Source organism: Zosterops lateralis, assembly GCF_965231275.1.
Source record: "Zosterops lateralis genome assembly, chromosome: 6".
NCBI lineage: Eukaryota > Metazoa > Chordata > Aves > Passeriformes > Zosteropidae > Zosterops > Zosterops lateralis.
The window spans coordinates 9,721,297-9,746,564 of record NC_139761.1 but is presented as its reverse complement, the minus strand read 5'-3'; the positions used below and the strand labels follow the sequence as shown (position 1 = coordinate 9,746,564).

Below are 25,268 nucleotides of genomic sequence, written 5' to 3'. Positions count from 1 at the left end.
CAGTAAGTTCAGAAAATTTAAACACTGCTATTTTTTATTCCAGTCTTTTAAGAAACCTCGCTTCACAGGGCACTGTTTCACAGAAACACTTCCCCTACAGAACCAAGCAGACCAGCAATTTTTCAAGATGCAATTATCCTGACTATTAAATAAACCTACATGAAGTACTGAGAAAGCAAAGGCACTGAAATTTCTGCAGTGATGTCTGTAAAATAGACTCAAGTTTTTAAAGGAGGCAAAGGAGTTTACCAAGTCTTTCTTTCTCTGTGCAACTGAAAGAACAGGAACTCCAAAAGAACCATTCTACCCTTTCAAAATGTAGGGACTTTTTCTCAGTAAGGAAAAACTACATCAAGTCTCAAATATCCACCAACTTTTTTGGATCCAAATTAAGCAGAATACAAACAGATCTTGGTATTACTCAACAGGCTGGTAGAAATTATTCTAAAGAAGAAAACTGGAGAATAAGTATAAAGGTGCTCCTGAGGAAGGTTCAAAATGGTTTTAGTACAAGGAAGCTGTATTACATGTAACCAATGAAGTTCACTGAACGAACTGAAAACCAAACTCAGTTCAGAAACCTTTTAAATCTGCTTCAGTGACAACACTAAAGGATAAATGTACTTACTCTGTTCATTGCTTTCAGCTGGTGACTCTTCATGACGAAGAAAAAATTTCACCTCTTCCCTGCGGGGCCCCCACTTCTGCAGGTGGTCATACATCATGTGATCAAAGGGTATGGGGCGCTCTAGAGGTACAAAACAAAAAAACCTCATCACAACTCCTTAAAATCAAGCAAGGTTATACAAAACTCTTATTAATGGTCAGAATGTCCTTTCTGGTAGCAATTCAGTCTATCCAAATGTATTTTGTCTTACATGAAGTCTAAGAAAGAGGCACCAAGTGGGTGTATGGTATTAAAAGCTGGCCTGTTACTGTAACACAGCTCACTGCTCCTCAGCACCACAGAATCAGCTTTGCAAATCCACACCAGTGTTTAAGGAACTCTAATTTAGAAAATAGCAACTTTCTCCCCTAACAACAAAAATGGGCAATTTGTTCTGTTATTAAAATGATTCATTCAATTTGAACCTTTGGGTTTTCACGCGGACAAAAAGCCTTATCATTATATTGACATTTCATCTCCTAAGAACTTGAGCAGGTACTCCCACTCTAATACACTTTTCCAGACACTAACTTAAGAGTATATGTGGAATTACTGGCAACTCTTTGAACAAATAAAGACTAAGTTTTATGCAACAGTCAGTCTCTCTTTGTTTTTCCCCCAAGAAAACATTTGCATAGAGTAATTATCTCTTCTAAATTGATCAAATATATTGTTAGTAAGAGGCTGCACACTATATATTTATTATTTCAAAATGAAAATACATTTAAGAAGACAAGTTTTCACTGCTTCCATAATTACGCTTGCATTTATTACCAGATGTTTTTATTCAGATAATAAAATCCCCGTTTTAAGATCTAATACTAGCTAAGGTACCAAAATACATCTTCTAACCAGAATAAAATTATATTATATATTATACTTTGTTGTTAAAAGCAAAATGTTTTTGGCCTCCAAAACCCAAACCACACTGTCTTCTACTGGGAAAAGCACCACTAAGTTTGTCAGCCATTTCATACTTCACTCATTTGACATGAGAAGAAAAAATGATTCATGTATAAGAGAAATCTTAGGAAAACCAAATCACAAATATACCTTTATTGAAATTGACCTAAATTTATATACATTATGAACTACACAGATGTATAGATCTTGATACTCTTGGGATACTTAACTGCAGTACATAAAAAACCCAAACACATTTTAATCAATTGTTTCACAATGCATTTAATACAATAAGCTTTTGTCAAAATATGCCATGTCAAATAGGTATGTGATTAATACCCTTTAGCCACAGTTAGATCTAGCTGCTTTCAGTGGGGAAGGGTTATTTAAACCACAAGCTAATCATATTCATCAGGGAGCTGGTTACTTATCGTTCTTTAAAACAAAAAAAAGCAACACAAAAGAAAAAAAAAACTAAGCACAACTGCCCCCCTCAAAACCCAGCCCCCCCAAACCAAAACAACAAGTGGATTTTAAAAATAGATTATTTGCTTCACTTTTTCCTATTCCTCACCTAAAGTGGTCTCCTAGAAACATTGTCAATAATGTTGCAACATACAAGAATAAGGTCAGCGGCTTAGTACTACTCAGTTCTTGAAAAGGAATTTCAAAAGCATGATTTTCAGGTTTTTCAACTCCTAAAGCAAAGTAAGGTTTTAAGTGCTTTGAAGCATATCCACTAAAATTGCAGCATGAGTCTTCTAAAGATCACTGAATGTAAAAATATTTAAGTGGTTTAGTTCAGAGACTTTAGAACACAAGATATGAATCTTTAGGAATTTCTCCCAAACAGAAAAATTGCTAGGCAAACCCAACTATAACAAGGCTGGGCTAATTATGGAATGGTGAGGAGTAGTTGCAGCTTCACTCCTGGTTGAGCTGGTCTCCCATTAAAAGTAAGGCCCTGATCCCAGGAGCTAGTCAAAGTAAGAGGTGTCATTTACATAATGCATCTTCAATAATTAAAACTAATATTTTTCAGACAATGACAATGGAAAAAATGGCAAAGACAGTTTCTGCTAGTTTAGGAGTTCTTTCACAAAACCAGTTTGGGATGTTATCCTAAAGTAGATAGAAAACAGGTCTAAGTAGTTACAGCATCATCAACATCACTGAGGCAAGAAGAAAGATGGAGCAGCACTAATCACCCTGTGCAACCTGGCTACATGAAACAAATTCGGGAAACAAAGAGAAAGAAGAAATGGACATCAACACTTAACACAAGATATGATGAGAATTGAAATCCCCATTCCTTTCTACAGTTTAAATAATTTAAATCTGTAAGAAGTGCAAGAAGAAAGCATGATTTTATATTTGTAGTATAATAGTACAAGAGATATTTTCTGAAAACCTCTGTTCTTTAAGAACCAAAATCAAATCAAAGAGAAATGCTACAGTTAAATTTCTCCTGTTATAGCCTCAGAAATATTTGTCAGTAACTTGTTTATCAAAATTATCTCAAAGTTTAATTTTTTTAAAAAATTAAAATAGGAGAGAGCCCTCAGAGTGAAGAAAACATTAAATAGAATGGGTGTAGAGCAATAATAAAGTAATAATAATTCCTATACTTCAGCAACGTATCAAAAATTATCTAGACAACATTTGTTTTCATGAATAACAAAGCAGAAAACCATGATAAATGCATACATCCATACTTACCTGAAAAAATTGCCTTAGATTTTAAGTTGGATTAAGATTCGAAGACATTTTTGAGAAATGAGCTATACTTCTTTCCTTTTTCTTAAAAGTTTTGAGGATGGGCTAGTTTTAAGTATTCCAAAACAAGGCAAGAGAGTGTGAAAGAAATAGTTTCCTACTCTGAGAATTCTGTGTACTTCTGCAAACCTGAGCAGGGAAAAAATCATTCCAGATATCACTAGCAAACTCCCCTATAGAGAAAATCCATTACTTCTTATTCTGGTTTCATGTAGGGGAGGCATAAATGTGTTTATTTCACATAGCAGGATCCTTCAAGTCAGGATAAAAACAGATTTTGAAGACTGAAACTTACTTTTAATTAGTGGATTTGTAGCTCCACCAGAAGAATTTTGCAACTCTTTTCTGAAACACTGGTACAATATTTCTTTCACAGTCTCTTGCCTCCTATGTTACCACCACACTGAGAAATACCAGCTATGACCAGTTGCTGAAGGGCATTTCAGGTGTAAATGAACTGAATAATTCAGTACTGGGTGAATTTAAAGGTTGAAATCAGCTCTCTCTTGAAACATACTACAAGTTCCTGGCATCATACCTGTCTTTGACCCTCCTTACTGACTGTTATTCGCAATAACAGGGGAATGAGGAAGAACATTATGGTTTTGTCTCCTGTTGCAGCATGAGAAATCCTTGCAAAAAGATGAAACTTCAAACTGACAAAGCACAAGGTGGTACAAAGTATACTGATATATCAGGCACAAATGCTATTGACTTTTTCAACTACTACTCATCTCAAGAAATTGGAAAGGAGAGGGAACAGAGAATGAAATAACAAAATCAAATATGAATAAATGAAATGCTTAGGCTATGCAGCTCTGAGAAGAATCAGTTTCTTCACTCTAATGCAAACAACATTTAAACTATTTTACGAACCTTGTTAAGCCCTCAACCATTTCCTTGCCACACAAAAGTAAAGAGATAAAAGCTACAATAATAAATAAACCAATATGTTTTCCAACAGCTAAGCTATTGTAATCTTCCTCTGCACTGTAGAAATCTTACATAATTTGTGGATTTTAGTAACATTTTTCTGGAAGAAAATTGTCTCTCATCCTCTAAAAATAAAATCAAGTGTTTATCATCTACTTGTACATACATATTCAAAACAGGAAGACTATTAAAAGAGAAAGTATTTTGTTAGAGCAATACAGCTTAGAAAAGCTTTTGGGCAATGCAAACTTTAGTACCTGATGATAAGATTACAGTCCACAAGCCCCAACGCTTTGAATTTGAATAGATATGCATTATTCAGCTGGGCTCCCTAAAAGAAGCTGTGGCTACACCTGGAGCAGGAGAGTTAAGCACATTTCACAAGAGGCCAGGTAGACTCCCTTATGGAGGGAGGAGTAATTTGTCATTTGTACCACACGGAGAGACTGCCAGGAAAACAGATCACTTATGGTGAGTGACTAAATCTAACCTGTTTTTTTCAGCCTATGATTTGCTGTATTAACTCTTGTTTTGAATTTTACTTTCCAAAATGTCCTATGAAAGAACACTTGCAGATCTCTTGAGGATAAGGGTGAGAGATCAGAGACAGTGTAATAGAAGAGATAAAATATGCTTTTACACCGGCACAACATGCAGCAGTTTTACTGCAAATTGCCTAACACTTCCCACTCAGAACCATAGTTTAAGGTTTGTTGTTGTAACTGTCACATTTAACTCTTCAGACTCTTGTTTTCTACATCAGATCTCCACTCCAGGCAAAATTATTTTTAAAAATCTCAGTGGAAAGACCTCAATTTAGCTCTCAGAAGAAGCAGAAGGAAGACTTATCATGTACATGCCCACGTCATTCCACTGGGAAATCTATGTACCCTAGACTTTGGGTCAAGGAGTTGAGGTCACAGATTTTGTAACAGCATCCTACATTTAAGAACAATGAAATAAACATTTGTGCTGAAAGTCCTGTCAGAGAGCCTTAAAACCAGTGTGCAGCATATCATTTTTGCTGACACTACAGATCTGTTTAAAAGACCCAGAAACTTAAGTGAGTGTTTTACTTTTTCTTTCATTCTCTCCAGTATTTTTTATTCTGCACTTTCAGTTGAATAGATCTATACAGTTACCACCTTGGAAATTCAGCAAGTAAAGCTACCTCTGTGAAAGAACCTTCATATGAGTTTTACCAGAAGCTCAGAGCTAACAACAGGTAGAAGCTCTGGGCAGGTCTCTGCTCCTTCACTTAAGTGTCTGTATGTAGATCTCCACTTCAGAAAACTGGGGGAGCTCCAGTGCTGACAATTAACAGAAAACAACCAGCTGAAATCAGTCATCATCTCGTTAATTTCACAGTAATATCCAAATCTCCACTGACTGTAATGGAATCAAAGAAAGATAATTCTCAGGGTAGATACCCAAAATTTAGCCTTAGTTTCTCCACTGCAACTTCATGAATAAACTCTATTTCCCACTTTATAGAAGCTTGTAGCTTTTGATATGTAACACTTTGAGAAATAAAGTATTACCCACAGATAAAATATTTTCTCAATCTTAAAAGTTATCCCAGAAAACCTGTGCTTCTAAGGTCCAAGGTTTGCAAGGTTTAAGTGTTCCAGGAAGATGCTGTGGATGACTTTTCCAGCTTCCAGCCAACCTTTAAAGCTAGCTGACAACATTCTTTCCTACATTTTTTAAAAAGTACACCTTTGAAGTATTGTGAAAACAAAAGAATTAATAATACCACATATGGAACTTACACTTACACAAGGGATTGGAAAAAAACTAGGAATATTTCAGTGTCATTGAAGTCTGCAAATCCATTTTAGAAATCTGTGATGCACTTGGCATCAGACTCCATAACCTAAACTGCTAATTTGAAGAAGTTTTAACCTTTCTTCAAGTTCTATCCTTAAAGATAGTATTTCTAACTAATTCTAACTAAGTGTATATTGAGTAAGTGCGTACAATTCTTAACCTTTCCCCTGTTCACTCTTGCTCAAAGTAAACTCTGAGTTTCCACTCATGTAGGAAATAACTTCAGGTACCTTTTTCTTTTACAAAGTCTCAAAACAGTTTAGAAAAAGATGAGGCATAGTTTTCCTAGGAGGAAAATATTCTGGACTGCCAATATGTACAAGTTCCAAAGGCATCTGAATAATGCCTGTTGTGTCTGTCTGGCAAAACAGGCCGCAATCAAAATAAAACACCTCTATACAGAATTTAAGAATTCAGTATCAAGTTATGATCTCATCAGTCTTTATACAGAATAAACTACATTAGCAGGGGTCACTTCCATAACTAAGAGATTAAGAATAAGGGACTGGAACGAGATGATCTGTAAGGCCCCTCCCAACCCAAACCCTTCCATGGTCCTATTCTATGATTCCATTAACATGTTTGTCATCTCCACCCATCCACCAATTCTACTTACATTCCTACACTGATAAACAATAACCCGGAAGTTTGTACTATATGCAACTACAAGAATCCATTTAAAAACAGAATCCACCGTGCATGGATTTTGACACATTCCTGGAAAAAACTGCCTGCCTCATTATTCTGTAAAATAATACTTGCAACACAAATAGGATATGGATACTACTACCCACTCCAAGGCTGTCAAATCTTTGAGAGGAGATATTCATGAATAGGCGAGAGATACTATGTCCCATTCTGGCACAACGCTACGTGCAGAGCATCTGCTCTTCATGATACAGAAGGAAAAAAAAAATCTATACTCTTTCTTAAATTTCAGCCTGCGTTCACATGCTAACAGTGAAGAAATAGGACTGCAAAGAATGCAGGTAGTAATCTGTACCCACTGACTGTAAAAAAAATAACGAGATTCCCTATTGTCATTCAAATACCCTCCATCCTATTAGAAACGGAACACTAACAGACCTTACACACGCATTTTATGGAACACTTCATGCTGAGGAAGAAAACAGAATAGAAAAAAGAGTCAAGAATTACACGACTTTCTGCAGTTATTTGAATTACCATCCTTTGTGTCGAAGTCTACTAGACTAGAAGAAAAAAAAAAGTACAATATGTACTTCAAATAATTAGTATTGAGAAGTCACTCTTCTTTTTACAATTGGTGCACATATTAAAATCCATTTCCAGTGAACATTTTACTTACCATTTCCACGCCATACTTCAGCCAGATGGCAGCTTCCTTCTCCAGGCTCTTTGCAGAACTCCACGACATCGCGGCAGGTTGTTTCTGGTGTAATTGGAACTTCTGTCAGAATCTGTTCATTGTTGCTCAGAAACACAGTTAATATCATCTGAAAGAAATAAAAAGAAAAGTAGCAGAATATTGAAAAAAAAATAAAAGGGAGAAAAAATACAATTATGGGTAATTTTTTTCCCCTCTGTAAATGGAAATGTATGCCTAGGATTGGTTACCACTTTCCAAAGTAGTTTTCAGTCTTCTGTAACTTTGACAGAGATTAGTCCTTTGTGGGTTTTTTGGGGTTTTTTTTTTGACAGTACATTAAATTGACAGGTTTTTTTAATGAAAGCTTGAGTTGAAATGCTTTAGTTCTGTCTGAAAATAAGGTTGGGAAGAAAGGAACACGTTTCAGCTGTGTTAGATTCTTGAAAACATAGCATTTAAGTGTTGAAAAAAAATGCACACTTTGGCAAAGTAAACAGAAGCATCAGGAGGTACGCAAAGACAAGTATTCCTAAAATGCACTAAATACACTGAAAGATAACTGACCCTAAGCTCCTGATTAAAATTAAATGAATAATTTTATACATTCTCTCTGTACCTTAATTCCCATCTGTAGTCAACACTCTTCTATAAACAGTGGATTGAAAAGAAAAGAACACCATGTTTTAGAAGGCGAAAAATACCATAACAGTAAGTGTCCCTAAAGAACGTGATAAAATTAGTAACTTTGCCTGCAATGAAAGTTCTCTCAGATCTTTCCCATAAATAAAATGTGGCATCACATACTGAACCTAATAACAGCTCTTCATTAAATGAGCACTCTCCCAGTAAATAAAAGTTGTGCTTCAATTTGCATAGGCAACTCTTAAAAACATTCATAATACTTTTATCTGTGGGACACATCCATCAGCCAGACTGGAGACTGACATTAATAACAGCTAGATACTGAGTGAGAGCAGTCTGTCTACTTTAGAAATAGACACAGGACAAATTCCAAGAAAGCCCAGGCTTCAAGCTCTCAGTCTCGTCAGTCCTCCAGGCTATTTCAGTCCAGGTTTCTACTCTCCCTCAGCCTGCCAAGTTTGCATGCTGTGTCCTGAAGTTTTCAAGTACCTACACTTCAACACAAGAAGCAGTCAACCAGAACTGAAAATATACCAGAATTCACCCCCGAGTTTTTCCAACAGCAGCATAAAGGAAGCCATGGTAAAAGCTATAACACAAGCTGGAGGAAGCTCCAGGATGCAGCCAACAGATAATAATGAAAATAACTGTAATCACCTACTGTAAACAGTTCAAAACATTATTGCTCCCCAACAGAAGATTCACACAGTCTCAATATTCAGTGACTGTGGTAATATAACAAGCAGCTGATGTTGAATCTACTAGTGGAATTTGACCTCGTATTTAAGAAGAAAGAGTCACATACATGAACGTAAACCAACAGGCTTAGAAGAAACCTTCAGAGGTCATCTAAAGCAGTCTCTTGGCCTCAGGCAGGATAAACTACACCTGCATTATTCTGCAGAGATGCTTGTCTAACCTGTTCTGAAAAGCCTTTCATGATGGAAATTCCACCACTTCCCTAAGCCATCCAGCCTAGAAATCCAGGATTCCTGTTGCAAGAGGAAGTTTCTTAAAGTCTAGTTAAAATTTTCCTTACCACCATTTAAACCCTCTAGTTCTTCTAGCCACAGGGGAAATAGAAAACACATTTTTCCTCTTTTTTTCCCCTGTGAGTTAAATTTAAAGAATGTGCAATATGTAAGGAAATTAAGTAATTTAAATTAAACAACACCAGTTTAACCAAGTTACTAGTGCCAGTATGCCAAACAGTTTCCCCATAGCACTTGATAGAAGTTTCAGAGCAGAACACAAACTTCTGAAATTTTTTGAGGATACCAAGAGACCCTGATTCACTGCCTCACAATCGTTTGTGCAGAAGGCCTGTTTTCTTGGTATGAAAGGATATATAGAACGCAACATCATGTGATTTTACACAGTTTCCAGGTTTTGATTTCCTCATTGCTGTAAAAGTAACACTGGCCCAGAAACTTGTTTCATGTCTTCAAGATTATGTATCTGCTTCTGCAGACAGACTGAAAGACAAAGAAAAGCCTTGTAGGTGTGAGTTATCCTATTTATCTCAGTCACTTCTCCATAAATTCCAATCTCAAGCACTACATAAACTCACAGTCCCTTTGGCAACACCAGGACAAAGTTTCCTGTACCTCAATCACACCACTTGACTCCCTCAGCTCAGAGGGCATCAGTATTGCCTTCTGTAAACTGGGTGTCACAGTTTCAGTCCAAGGAAAGGTATCTCACCAATGAGGAAGAAAGGTGCTGCAGCCACCTATGGGCTTAACACTCCTCAAAGAAACTTAAAACAGGTTGTCTGAGTAATACTAAAACACTGTGCTGCAAAACAAATATCCTGAAACATACACAAGAAGACTAAATACTGAACATTACTAATATATGGCAATATTAATTAGATTTTCAAGTCAGTGTCATCCCTGTCCCTGTTTGTGGTGGGAATGGGTAAGATTCAGAGGTATTACATGGTGATAAAATACAAGTAAGTATTGATAGAGCCTGGAAATTTGCTGCTGAGGAAGGCAAGCAAAATATGCATACAAAATACCTGAGTATACCCACTGAAGTAAACCAGTTACATGAAAAAAATCATTCTTAGCCAAAGATTAGGACATAAGAGAACTGATAAATTCTTTGATTTCTCATTTTAAATTGATTTCTAAATAGGAGCAGCTGAATAAAACCCATCTTGTAAAATTGTGATCATAACCATTGTAGCATTTCTTTGATCATCTCTCAATTCAGAGTCTTTAGTGAACACAAAGTCACACAACAGGATCAACACTAATACTCATGAGCAAATCACCTCAGGGATTCTAAATCATGTCTTTTTTCTGTAATAAACATCAGCTCCAAACCTTACACTTCTTCCTTCTCACCACACATGTGAGATTACCTGTTAGTCCCCCCTATGGCTCCTGCTACCAAACCAATGGTTTGATTACAACTTCCACAAATTCTCCTTTCTTTTCACTCTGTTGTTTGTTTTTTTTTAACCTTCATGCAAACTCTAGTGTATCCCATCACATTTCAGGTCTCTTCCATGCCAAATGAACTACAGCAAACCTCCCAAGCTGGCTTCAAAACTACTGGAATCTCATTTCTCAGCTGACAGATGACCTCCTACTAGGAATTGGAATGAGTATTCTACCCGAATTTTCTCTGTCCAACAGATCCCTGTCTGATACTTGCACACATTCCTCTTAGCATGGTTTCTCCCCTTCATCCATTCCCTCTTCAAAACATACTTCCTGTATTATTTAAAGGACACATTTTATCATCCCTGCTGTTTCTCAAGAAGGTAGAAACAGGGATAAATCTACAAGAACATTTTCCTCGCTTATTATATCACCTCTTTCTACTGTTGAATAATGTCACCTACAAAAATTTCAATAGGCATCACTCACAGAGATGACAGTTTTATCTATCTAGACCTGATCTCCTGCTAAGGAAACTGAAATGTTGGCAATTTTCAATTGACTCTTATGAATGCCTAGCTGTCAATTCAATACAAGGCTGTAACGCAGTTCTTAGCCATGTTTCTCCAGTGATTCCCTAGATTTCATTCATCATAACACACAGGTACTCAACCACCCTTAGCTGAGTATAGACATCTTTGACACAAACCATTTTCTCAATCTTCTGTCTCAGATCTATCTCTACTTTTCCTGTACCATATGTAAAACAGAGAAAGGTGATTTTTCAATAAAGTGGTCCAGCTAATGCTCTCAGTTTGCAAACTTGCAAAAAACATTTTCCAACTTTACACTGATGTGCCTTTTTCACTCATGACAACTGTCACAACAAAAATCACCCTTCATGCCTACAGCCTTGACCCAGTTCCCTTTCTGTGTCAGTCCTGATAAGCACAATTTTTTTTTTCACCTTCACTTTCAATGTTTTTTCTTATCACTTTTCATTCTCTATCAAGAAATTTACGTCACATTGGCCCTTTACACTTGTTTCTACTCTCCATGTGCTTAACATTTATAGGTGGTTTTATGGTTTTATGGTTTCTTCTGTGTCATTCCCTGTGGGATTGTTACCTCCCTGGTCAGCCTCCAGAGTTCCAACAGTTCACCACGCCTTATGTGCGCCCACAAAAGCAACCTCATTATTTTCTTGGAGATCCTCCTCTGCTCTTCTGGCTAAAAGAACATATCAGACACAAGTCTAGGTCATTAATACACTGGAAAGTGCTGCCAAGGAGGTGATAAATATTGTTGTGTCTCCTTAAACTTCTGTAACCATCCAGTTGATTGCTCTCTTCATCCCTAACCAAGATTCCAAGAGCTGTGCAACAGAGACATTCAACTTCTCTACCACAGCAGAGACCCCACTAGTCACAGCTAAACACCTCACACACAACTATACAGAAACAAATTATCTTGCAAATGGGTCTGATGATCTTTCTTCTAAATGAGCTTGGTCCAGCTGTCCTAGAATGCACCTTGACCTCAGTACTTGTGTTTTGCTGTTTAAGTTACACTCCCCTGGTACAGTGTGCAATTACTGTATGACTGGGATAAAACTAGACCACCACCCCAAAACCAGCTGGTGGAGTATGTTGATTCTTAGTTAAGATATGGTCTAGAAAGCCAAAATTTCAACTGTGGAACAGTCTTTGCCTCACCATTTTTTCTACAACCTTACTAAAAAAACCCCAACATTTTTTTCATCTTCAGCCAGCAAATTAAAAAAGTATAGAGTTAAGTAATTCCTCTTTAATAATTTTTGTGGAGAGAAGAACTATGTATCTCTCAACTATTACCTCATGCTATCAAGATCTGAAACACTGCAGCTTGAGAAGAAATAAATTGTACATCCACACCTCTGTTGCCTTATGCCCAAGCTAATTTACTAAGGCAGCTGATAATATTTATTGTAAAAAAACAAAGTCCATATAAGTAGGCATTTCCTTATATCCTACTCACACCAAATTGAGGTATTTAAGCTCTCAGAAAGGAAACCAGACAGGTACTATTTCAGGACACGCTGAAGCATTAGAATCAAAAACAAGTTTAAGATTATTTCCTTACAGTAATATTGATGTATTCTACTACAAAAAAAGGAAGTGAGTTCTGTGGATGAAGATGGTGAACTATTCAGTTGGGTTTTTATTTTCTGTATAATCATTTTTTAACTAAACCCTGTGTTTCCAAACAAAACTAGAGTTCCTGACAAAAACTGATCTGAAGGTCATTACTTTCCCTGCATGTAATTTTATGTCCATACTTAAAAAAGAAAGACACATATAGGAAAGTTTAGAAACAAGATCACTCCAGCAGAGAACCAAAGGTTCAAAAAAAACCACCCCTGCATCCCAAGAAAATGAAAACAATGAATTTTTCTTTTTGTGCTATCCATTACTCTTCTTACCCAAATTTAGAATGCCTACATGATATTAAAGATAGAGCAGACAATAGAGAATTTTTTAAAAAAAACTTCTGCCAATTTAAGAATTATCAAACATATGACCGCAATTTAAAAACATACTGGATATTTAATATGGCTGAAGTCACACACTACTGTTTAGTCATATCAGACTCTCCCTTTGCCTGTTTTTGGTCTTTAAACCAACCTAGAAATTTCATCATGTAAATGAACAAGAAAAAACCCTTCTCTTCTAACAGATCACCGAACAGACATTTCAAACACAAGGCTGACACAATGAACTTAAAGTACAAAACAATTTCTGATAGAAATGCCAACTTCAATCCTTCTGTTTCACAGGAACTGGAAGGCATTATCTTCTCACCATGAATTTTCCCCAACAAAGAGTTCCAAAACATTCATTCATGATCTTGCAATGCTTTGCCATTTCAGAGCTTTTAGCGGTGCCTACAACTCCAAAATGAGAACAATCACCAAAGACAAGACTAGTTCAAAGTGAATCACTCTAGAAAAGTAGAGACCTCAGCAGCATCTGCCAAGAATTTTAACAACTTTTGTCCCTAATTTTGCTAACTTGGGAGTTCCAGGAGTTTGCTATATTGAAGGTGCTACTACAATAGAGTTTTAACTGGAAATTCCAAACCCATATCTTGCTGAAATGTCATAGTCCCATCAATCGAATATGAACTTTGAGTAAGACTAAAGATTTCAGCTACTAGAAAAATTATAGAATGAGGGGCAAGCAAAATGTGAAAATGTAAAAAATCATCCCTTTGGTGATGAAGTATATTAATATGCAGAACTTTGGATGTAGAATGATCAGAAAAAGTTAGAAGTTATCAATTATCTCATGCAGGTTTGCTTGCCTAAAATTCATGCTATTATATAAAACTTCCATCAGCTATGGCTGTAGAAATTGTAGTTGTACATTTCAAGCATTAAAGCAGAATTTTAATTTTTGTTGCAGTAGGAACACAGCCCCTTTTTTATGATTACAGACTTAATTAGGTAAAACTTTAGGCAATTACGTTAAAAAGCCCACAGACTATGAAATTATAACCACAAAGCTGTTTGAAGGCATTTAAAGATCCTTTCTTGACTCAAGTCACAAGTATTTCTTTACACATTCGAGATTTCAGAAGAAACAAATCCCAAACAAATATCTGATGTTACTATGTGCAAACCCCAGAGAAACAGTACTAAGATAAAACAATTTCACTCCCCTGTATTAACAAGAAACACTTAAAATCCATCTAATCAACAAGTTTTCCACAAGCATGCTTTTTCCAATAATTATTTATCTTCAGAATGAAGCTGTTATTTTTTTTAAAAAATCTGTTGAAGAATTTCTTGCAGTATGCTTATGAGTCTTAATTCAAATTAAAGCATCGGGACATACAGAAAATTTATTATCAATTACTGTGGTTTTCAGCAGAAGATTTCTTTCCTGTAACATCTTCTTGCTCCCATTCCCCATATATGGGCTGAGAAATTACTGCAATCAATTTCCATATTTCTAAACAGCTTTCCTCACATCCTACTCACACTCAAGCTGTATAAACTCTGAGTTTAGGACAAAATTTAAAGCCCAGTGATGATTTGACTGTATTAGTAAAATGCATAAAAGCAGTGCAACCAACAGACTTCAGTTTGCACAGAATACAAAAATGAGCAAAATTTTCTGCCAAAATGTAGACTTGTGAAACCAATCGTTTCTTACTACATTTTCAATTTTGAAGCAAACGGCCTCCATATGGCCTGCAAAATAATCCACAAAACTGGGAGTGAATCTCAGATGCTAAAAATGTGAAGTATTCAGCTATAGGCTACTAACAAACATTAAAACCTTAAATTTTACTATTGGTAAACTTAAGCATTCATGAGGTTACTCAAAAATCTGAACAAGGCTATATTATTTATAGTCAACATTTTGATTTTGATCAAACATGAAAATTTCATGTTGCCTAAATGTACTTCAATATACTTATCTCACAGAAGCTTTTTTTTTTTCATCAGCTCATCAGCTAGTTACATTAACTTGCTATTTTGCAATCACTGAAAAAAGAAGATCTTGATCCATGTTGAGACCCACCTCCACCATGCTCTGCACTTGATGCCTACCCACAGAAAGCACAACCAAGAACTTGTCAGGTAACAGCCATACATAAAATCACTTCTCTTGCTGAAGCACAGGAATCATTTTAATTAAGTATTTAACCCCTCTTATAGAAATGTAGAAGTATAGTTTCAAAAGAAAATCTTATAAAAATGTAGGGAAATCGTGCTTAAGGCCTACATGTTGTGAAGGCTTAAAGAACTAAGAGAACCCCAGAGATTTCCTCTCTCAGGACTTCCAGGATTGTTGCCTTTGCTCCCCTTCATGAGCTGTCATATGTGACAGCAGGTGTTCCACAGTACTCAGGCTATTTCAGAAACCTACACCTACCTGGTATTTATTTGCTGAGGGAAAACTTAGGACATTTTCTTTTCTTTGACAGAAAAAGAGCTACAGCATCACTGTAGATGTGGAATCTGAAGCCCCTCACTCCTGCAGTGGCAGGTTTCAGCAGTGCAGGGAAATAAGGCAGCATTTTTGCTAAAGGAAGGAAACAGCAACTACCATCAGCAAGACAGATTCACAAACTGCTAAATGAAAGGTAGGCAGCAGTTAACTGAAAGACTTCCAGAGCTCTAGAAAAACAATACCTAATGAAAACAATAGCAACTAAGAGTTCAATTGTACAAACAATGAAAACAACCCAGAGACTACAGGCTGTGAGAACCAAGATACCAACAGGGCTGAAAAAACAACTGACCTAACAAATGTTAAGTTTCTAGAATCTGCCTAGGACTGAAGAGTGACATAATTTAGACATTGTAACCTTTTATCAGATTTTAGATGACATTTTGCTATATAAGAAGTCAGAGTCAACCCATGGGAGTGAAGCACTGCCAGATCTCCAGACATTATCTTTAGGGAAGCTGTTTGTTATTTGTAAAAACATTGTAATGCCTTGTTTTAGATTCAGACAGTTCTGCTAAAATCAAGCAGGAGATGAGATTTAGATAAAACTTAAAAGGTGGGCAGTAAACTTGTGGCTACAGCAGGGAAAAACGAGCATAGCTTAAAAGGGACAAACAAAAAAATCCCCAAAGAGATTGCATTACATGTAAAACTGCTATTTTAGAAGAACATCTGTCCAAGTGCAATATTTATCATCATCAGCTAAAGCAACAAAGCCTGAAGTTAGAGAAATCTATAAAACATGCCTCTTGTGATGTTTCTAGTGGAAAATATAATTTGGCACTTGCTACAGAATGAGTTCAACATCCCTCCATCATATTATCTTTTGGCTTGATTCCTAAATTGCTACATCTGGAGAAACAGCAAGAGATCTTGTTGTTGCTCCTTGACGCAAATAATTCTACCAAAGGCCTGTGAAAACACCGGTTACCACGTAAGAGACTTTGGAACACGGGGATAATTCTAGGTACACTGACGAGTTCTTGCTGAGCACATTTCTCCATCGGGCAACACAGATTAAAAAAGGAGAGACTTTTATTCTTCCCAAAAGAAGGCTCTGAAATTTTTCTTTCTTTCACTGTTTAAAAGACAGTGGGCCATATGCTCTCTTTCAGGATATTCACAATTATATTATTAAAAGGTGGAAGCTGGAGACTCTTCTTGAAAGACTTTCTGCTCTAATCAGTTGATGCTTCATGACATCATGACAACTCAATACATAAGTTCTCACGTTGCAAATTAGCATTATATGATTTCTTTTAAGATTGCTGTAAATTGGTCTTACCACCTATCAAACAAGAGCAGAAGACTGATCATCAAATCAAGCAGCTCTGAAGAAGTTCCAGAGGTTTTTTTGATGCTTGCTGTCTTCATTAAGAATACTCTTCTTTGTCTTCTGAAATATTTTTCTGTGAATGTTCAAATGACAAACCTCATCTAGTACTACCTGCCTAATTTCAATGAGATTTCTTTAAAGTACCTTGAAACAAACCAGTAAAAATCAGATGTCAAAATTTTGTGCTCATTAATGAAAAAGTAAAAAAAAAGAAGTTTTTAAAAAAACCTAATCTATTTAGGAAACTAGCAAATATCAACTTCCAAAATCCTTTGTTATAGCTGGGCTAAGACCTATAAATATGAGAATTCTGTAAATAATGGATTCTTACTAAACTCAGAAAACTGCAGCAGTGACTGCATTGCAAATGCAGAAAACACTGCTAACTCACAGGAAACCAGAAGGTTGGAGGACAGCAAGACTCCGGATAAAAACAAGGCTGCACCGGTGCAGTGATTTTCCAATTATCCATAAACTCCACCAGCTCTACTCAATAAAATGTGGACATGATGCTCACAGTTCTACTGTTCTTCACTTCATCGGGTCAGGGTCCTCCAAACCAATCAGTTCAAAGTTATGTGGGGACCCCCAGTACAAGGTCAAGTGTGGCCCCACAGCACCCAGGGAAAAGGAGGGACTGTGACACTACAACTGCATCTCACTGTACAACACGCCACTCATCCATTAGTTCTAATGTTCAGAGGTCTAAATCTTTCACATCTGGCAGGGTAACCAGTATGCCACACTTCAAATGCATCACAAGCTTGCTAAAACAGTCCTAAAGTATAAACTGCCCATTCCATTTCATCAACTGATGAGATACGAATAACATGTTAAAAATACTCCTAAATATTTTATTCTTCAAATCATTAAGGAAGACATGGCTGAAGAACAACACAACTGTAGTGCTGTAAAATTCATAGTACACGCGGGTGAACTGGCAATAAATTAAAACCAAAACTAAATTAATTCAAGATGACTCAGCTTCAGAGATCCTTTTATTACATAATAATCTCAGCTTTCCAGTCAGAGGGGGGGGGGAAAAAAAAAGTTGTGCTCACTAAAATGAAAAGTTTAAAAAAAAAATAAACCACCCAACCAAAGAACCACACACAAATGTAAACAGACAAAAAAAAAGTCACTCGCAAATCCAAACTAGAAAGAACCATACACACACAAAACCCCCTGAACCTCAAACTCTACAAAAAAGGACACCCTCTACAAAGAGAACCAGATGACAGATAAAGACAAAAAATTTTGTGTTTTACTTTTATTAGGTGGGGATATGGAGCAAAGTCCCATTCAAGCTTTTTCATATATTGACATTAGCAACACTGCAATTTACTTGGAAAGGAAGCTCAGTCTGACAACACCAGCAAAGCTGACGAGCAGAGCTCAGTGTGAGGGTTGGAGTCAATTTTCCTAAAAGAAAACAATCTTCAAAGTCCACATGCAACAGAAGTGTCCCATTGAATTTGTAGCATAGAACTGAATGTTCTCAAATTATTAAAAATATTTTGGCCAAGGTTAAGGACAGGGAGGAGCTGATGTTTCTACAGTCTTGTGTTCGACCTTGTCAACAGCTACAGCAAAGTCATCCAAAATCCACTGAATTCCAGAAAAGCCTGACCTACCTACTGCATTGAAAAATCACGTCATTGAAAAAGCATAGGATACAAAGACAGGCATTTGTATCTTTTCTTTTACAAACCTTTAAACAAAATATGAATAAAACACCCGATCAAACAAAAAAAATCTAAACCACAAACCAAAGCAAAACCAACCAACACGGTGTTTTTACTAAAGATCACACTTTTTGTGAAATATTAAAGGTGATTTGCAGCACCAAAGCACCAAACATAATTTTATCATATTACAAACAAGGAACAATTTCTACAAAATCTATAGCAATACAACCATATGTAGTGCTGCAAATAGAACCAGCACTATTCATTCTTCTTTATTTTCAATAGAATGAATGCAGAAGGTACTACCATAACTTTCTTCCACTTAGAGGAAGTCTTAACAAAATACTGATTGTTTAGTGCATTGGTTTCAGGGAATATCAGCCATTCAAACGTAGATGTAAAGATATTACCTGGCTTGGTAAAAAATACTAAGTGAAAAGTGAATACATCCTTGGGGATTCAACAGGCAAGCCAGCAGAATTTTCCTCCCATGAGAGTGGAAGAACTCTTTCCAAAACATTTCTTTAGTTTTAAGGTGGCAAATTTAAAAATTAAAAGCTATTGGTTTGTACTCAGAAATTCACTTTGGTTGAATCCAAAACTGCTACTAATAATAAATCAAGCTATGCAAGGTAAAATTAAAAATTTCAGGCATTTTATATACAAAAGAAATTCATATAAGGCAATAATCCCTGATCTTCAAGTAAAAATCTCACATACACACACACACACTAATTCATTATAAAGATACACTGTTTGGTTTTACAAAAAGAAATCCAAAATCACTTAAGATTACAGCAAATAAACAAAACCTAATGTTGTCCCACCTTCTTTTTTATAATTCTGTCCTTGGTCCACTGTTTAGAGGTACGTCCAGTCTTTTTCGGTAGCCAAGATTTCCTTTTTGATGTTTTTACAATATTCTGAAGAATCATCCTTAAAATATTCTTCATACGGACAGTTGTGAATAGCAGCAAATATAAAAATATTGTGTAAAGCTAAAACCTAATAACAGTTTCTGTGCAAGAACTACAGTGAAAAACTACTTAAATGGAATATTTTTGGTCTACTGGCACATGAATTAAGGCAGTAATGACGAGCAGTGATAAGATGTTCTAAAGAAACAAGACAGGCCACAGTTGTGACAGGAACAAGATAGGCTAGATCAAGTTTCACCTAATTAGGCAAGGTTGCAGTAGGGGAGTTCTGCTATCCTCTCATTGTGCAACAGTAGTCTTTGTTACTATTATAATGATGATAAACAGTAAGTATTTATCTTAAATAAATTCACATGTAAGGCTCTGACTGTCTCAAAAGACACAAGTGATTTTCCTGTTGAAGGAGGCAAGGGCAGGAGAAGTCCTAAGAGCAAATGATCCCAGCAATTGTCAAACAACATTTCCATTACACATTTTCTTAAATCAAAAAATGTTTTAAATCGAACAAACAGCTTAAAAACAACACCACCATATATTTATGTCTAAAAATATTATAGTTCAAGCACTACCCCATTCTTGGCAAAGTGTGTCTTTTTGCTGGACATAATTCAAGCAGCAGAGAATATGAACTGTAAACTATGTTCCTGACTGTCTCGTCATGTCAAGGGACAGCAAATGTTTATCATCTTTCCTGTCAGCACTATAGAGGACTGGGCACTGGGAACAGGCAGAGCAATGGCACCAGCAGTGCATTCAGTCCTTACTCTACAACTGCAGGAAGAAACCATAATTCTCCAGTCTGATCCATTTCCTTCCTAGAGCAAATGGAGAGAGGAGGGACCCAAGGGTAAAAACAAAACAAAAACAAACCCAAGCAAACCGACCCACACCAGGAAAGATCAGCAGAACCAGATAACCCATCTCAGAGCTTTGAGCTACACTCTGTGTAGCACCTTACACATGAACTGCAAGAACAGAGAAGTATGGAGCTCTCAACTTTGCCTGTGAGCCGCAGCATTTTTATTTTACCCTTCCCTACCAGCAGCTGCAGAGCAGACAAAGCTAATGAGATACTTTAAATAAAGTGCTTCAACATTCAGAATCTGTACTGTCCTCCCATAATGCATTTTGTCACTAACAAAAACATTCTGATCCTATGCAGTATTCTTCCTTCCTGCTCAGCAAACATGTATCATGTTGAGAGATTAATTGAGAATATCACTGGTAGAATGGTGTCAGATGTTTAAAACTATGCAACTAAAAAAAAAAATTAACCTGTTAGCAACTAAGAACATTTTAAATAAATGAGAAACTCAAGGTTATTTCTTAAAAGGGAAGGGTTGTTTTGCTTTAGGAAGGATGGAAAAAATCTAATCTGGTTGTTCTCCAAAACCAGATTGTATCTTGATCTGCCAGAAAAACAAACTATCACATGAATAAATATTTGAGAGGAAAAGCTGGGCCTGTTTTAACACATATTATGCCACTCTTTCAACCATGGTTATGTCTGAATTCTTCTAAACTGCCCCCCCAAACTTATAAGAGCCTTACTTAGGAAGGCAAGACAGACATACAGCCCATCAGTATATGGGAGGGTCAAAAACCAAAGCCTGTCACCTCTATTGGATAATTGGGTTCTTTCAAAAGAATAATAGGAACTAAAATAAACATGTGTCACTAAATCTCCCTTTCATCCTGTCATCCCTCCTGAAATAACTGAAAACATCTCTGTGTAATTTATTAAATCAGGTAAATAACAAGACCAACACAAACACGGGGTAGCCCCTTATGTTCTGTGAAAGTATCATCTCCACACTGAGTACCTGATCCAGTGCAGGCATTTGGCTGCTTTAGAACTGTCAGATAGGTAAATACAAATCTAGGGTACATGTAGAGAGACAAGAATACCAGTCCCTGGTTGCTTAATGTATGAGCCTCAAAATCCTAAACTAAAGAAAGAAGGGGATTTTCCTCACTAAAATTTCAAAAAGTTTTGAATATTCTAAAGGAAGGAGGTAAGATACATGCACTATTTCACTGACATAAGTTGTTCTCCTGCATTAAATGCAAAAAAAATCCCATGTAAGATTCAAGAAGTCTTGCCCTGTATGACAAAACTCGTATATAGCAAAGCTATACACCTGCAGATTATGTAAATCACTCAGTAGGAAAGTAATTGCAGCTTGTGATCCCACTAAAGTACTTTAATATGAAGACACATGATCCCTGAAAACTACATGGAATGATGTAGGAAAAAAGGATATAAAGGAAAATTCAAAAGTCTAATTCTTTAAAATGTATACAACTTTACATCAAATGTCTACACAAAATGGAAAACTACTTAAAGCTAGACATGAAAACTGATAGGTGTGAGCAGCTAAGAATATTCAGAGAAGTAATGAACAAATAAGAAGAAGAGAGTTCAGAAGGAATGTAACACCATACTGCATGCAGGGTAGCAATAACTTTAAATTAAAGCTTATTTGTTTTAATAGCTTTGTTTCACTTTGCCAGCCTATTTTACTCTTTCACTACTGTCACTTCTCTCCTCTTGCTATATAACCCATAATATAAATGCCAAATGTGCAAATGTACAATTTATTTAGACATGTTTAACTACAAATACGCATGATAGAGGCTCTCTAAGCTAAGCTTTTCCATATTTGTGGAAAATTAGTCTAAACAGACACCTTAACATTATGCCCAGATGAAAATTAACTTCTTATAATTTGCATCCAAGATTTAAAAAACCCAAACACACTTGGGTTTTTTCCTATATACTCTTTCTGTTTCTACAGTAGGATCAATCAAAAACCCATGGATCATACTGGGAAAAGTAAAACAAGCAAACAGAAAAACAAAACCCCATCAACATTAACAACAAAAATCAATATTTTCACAGATGATTATAAATTAATAACACTTAATGAGACAGGTATCTAGGTTTACATATCACTTCCACTTCAGTAAACTGACAACCAAGTTTATGCATTTGTTAAACCTATTGCACTGAGGCAAAAACAAGATGTTCCATTACATTAACAACTGTACACTCAGTAACCTACACAGAGAATAAGTTTTGGGGAGCGTGTTTCCTTTTTCCCATATGAGGCTGGAGGAGTGTATGGAAGGGATTTTACAATCTGCTCTCCAAAAGATGTTAGAAACACAGTGGCACCCCTAAGCCCACAGGAAACAAGGCTCTTTATTCCAGTAGGACTACAAACACTAATATATAAAAACATACAGATCTACATGAAAACAGTCACATACTGCACTACTTAACAAGAAGAATCACTGAAAGACTTTGGTACCCACTTTAGGTGGGGGAGAGGAAGACAAATTCTGACACATCAGAACACGCATCCCTGAGCACTGGAAGAAAAGAGGCTGTTGAAACCTCGGTGCTTGAAAAATTTCTACATCATTTGAGAGATAATAAGAAAAAGCTGACCAAAAGCTTTTTCCTGCTAGGAAAAGATAAGTGCAACTACATGCACGCTCCAGATCAAGCTTACTTGTAATTTTGTGTCAAAGCTCCTCAGTTCTTCAGAACTCAGGGAGGAACTGAGCAGTATTTGGTAGATTCAGATGGCTGGGGGAAGGGAGCAGCAGCAAATGGGGGTAATCCAGTAATGCCTTGAAGACTCAAATCACAAAGATTTTTTAGGTTGAATGTTATAAAACACCCAGAAACACAAAAATACCATATTAGAAACACTGTACAGTAAATCTTCTGATTTAGTGTGTCTTTTATGTCCCTTAAACTGCTCTTTCAGGTTATAATTTTGAACCATAAACACATAAATTCCTCTATCAAAATATTCCAAAGGTTGGTACCTATGAAACTGGATCCAATTCAGAAGTACTTTATGTTTAGCTAAAATACTTGATAAATAAATTAAATTATTCCAATGTAAGTATTGAATTGGATTTCAAAATCACACTGGGGTAAACAGAACAGTTTATAATTCCTAATTTAAGTTGATTTAAACTTCCTTCACCACTTTACCTCCTATCACTTTTACAAAAACAAATATTATTGCTCTCCACCATCTGGGGCGGGGGGGAAAGGTAAAAATAAAGTACTGCAGTCAGGAATTTGGCAGGAAGAGAGCACTGCAAACAAGACTAGAAATTTATTTGTTTGAGTGTAAAGCTTGGATATGTATAGCACCTTCCCATATCCAACAAGCCCTTGCTGAAGTGTTAATAAATAAGAAAAAAATGACAGCTACACTGTACTATTTATTAATATACCAAAAAAACTATGCAGAAAAAGGACTGAAAATATTTCCAAGTGGCATGGGCTAGAATAGGCTCAAATCCATGTGATATGGTTTTAAAATAATTGCATTGATCCTGACATGATTTAGAAGTGTAAAGGAGGTCAACCATCACAGATCTTTTTTCCACAATCAGAAGTACGTGATTCAGACTTGCAGCTAAAATTGACTGAAACTTAAATGACTTGAGACAATAAAACGATACATTAGGAAATTAAGCATCAGGCATGCTGAGACATTCAGAGCTGCATGCAGAGATGAAGCTGCACACAGAGAAGAATTTCATAGTTTATTTTTACAAGACGCAGTTTCAAGAGCTCAGCCATCTCCCAAAGCATACCTACAGTCCAACTGCTTGGTGCCTGAATTGTAATTAACCCGTTCACTAGCCTGAAAAATCATTCAAAATTTCAATTCCAAGGACTTGCATTTTAAATACATAGCAGTAAACTCTAACCACTTCTGTGTGGATAGATCCGAATAGCAACTTTAACATTAAGAACCTGGTTTGACTACTCTGACGTACAGATTTGAGTAAGTTAGGTATCTAACATACCCATGTAGTATAAAAATTATCTTGTAGAATTTCTAAGCAACGGCTTCATGGATGCTTTCTCAGATCCCAAAGAAGTTAGTTACACTGTCAGTGGGTAACAGTTTCAGTCAAATAACCACTGGTTGAACTGTTCAAAACTTGTTAGGGATTCTAGTTTCCTATGCTGCCCATACCATTACATGGTTTACACTCTGGCTATCACATTATTCTCTCTAGAAAACACTAACAGCCTGCCAACCATTTTACAGACATCAATTTTACCATAACAAAGTGAAAGTATCCTATCCTTATATTTTATCTTTTCAAAGGAAGCGATTGAGATATCAGTAACATTTATTAAAGACATACTATGACAATGTTTGGGATTTAAGTAATTTGAAAACCCCTGTGCTTAGGTCAAATAAATTCAGGACAGATTTTGACCACCACCTTGATTAAGATTTCAACAAATAGTCAGATAGGCTTTGTGAAGCATGTTTGTTTATAAAGTAGACATGGGGGGAGGAGGAAGAGGTAAGAAAAAAAAAAAAAAAAAAAGTAGAATTATGTTGAAAGTACCATTACTATGCTGAAATTATCACCTGCAGAGCAGCAGTAAGAATACCACCAACAGGTGCAGCACTGTCTTGAAACATAAATTAGACAAATTGCATTAGGAAACAGGATTAGAAAATGATTTTCTCATGCAAAAATGCATTCAATATATATCTTCTCAACTTACACTATACCTGTTACTATAAACTAAGACTTTACCCAGCTTCTGAGAGAAACTAAGAAAAAAAATTTACAGGTAAGCCTGTACTTAATGGCTGTGGTAAACCTTGCCAGTCTCAAACCACTCTGTTTCTTTCACTTTAAACAGAGAGAAACGCAGGCAAGACTTTTCTCCACACGTTAATGCAGCTCTGTCTACTTTTTTCATCTAATACATCAACAATCCTCAGCTATTCACCTTAGTAGGTGTGGACAGGC

General features: G+C 36.2%; 1 protein-coding gene across 3 annotated transcripts in view; it reads right to left on the bottom strand.

Moving 5' to 3' along the window:
• Positions 1–25,268, bottom strand: part of PPP1R13B (protein phosphatase 1 regulatory subunit 13B) — a 69,636-nt gene that overhangs the window by 36,816 nt on the left and 7,552 nt on the right. For all 3 annotated transcript variants that reach the window (XM_083863260.1, XM_083863261.1, XM_083863262.1), the window contains exons 2-3: positions 7,437–7,584; positions 629–748 (exon numbers count right to left, since the gene is read on the bottom strand). In XM_083863260.1, coding sequence (XP_083719386.1) covers positions 629–748; positions 7,437–7,584 — 268 coding nt within the window. The remainder of the gene's footprint in view (positions 1–628; positions 749–7,436; positions 7,585–25,268) is intronic.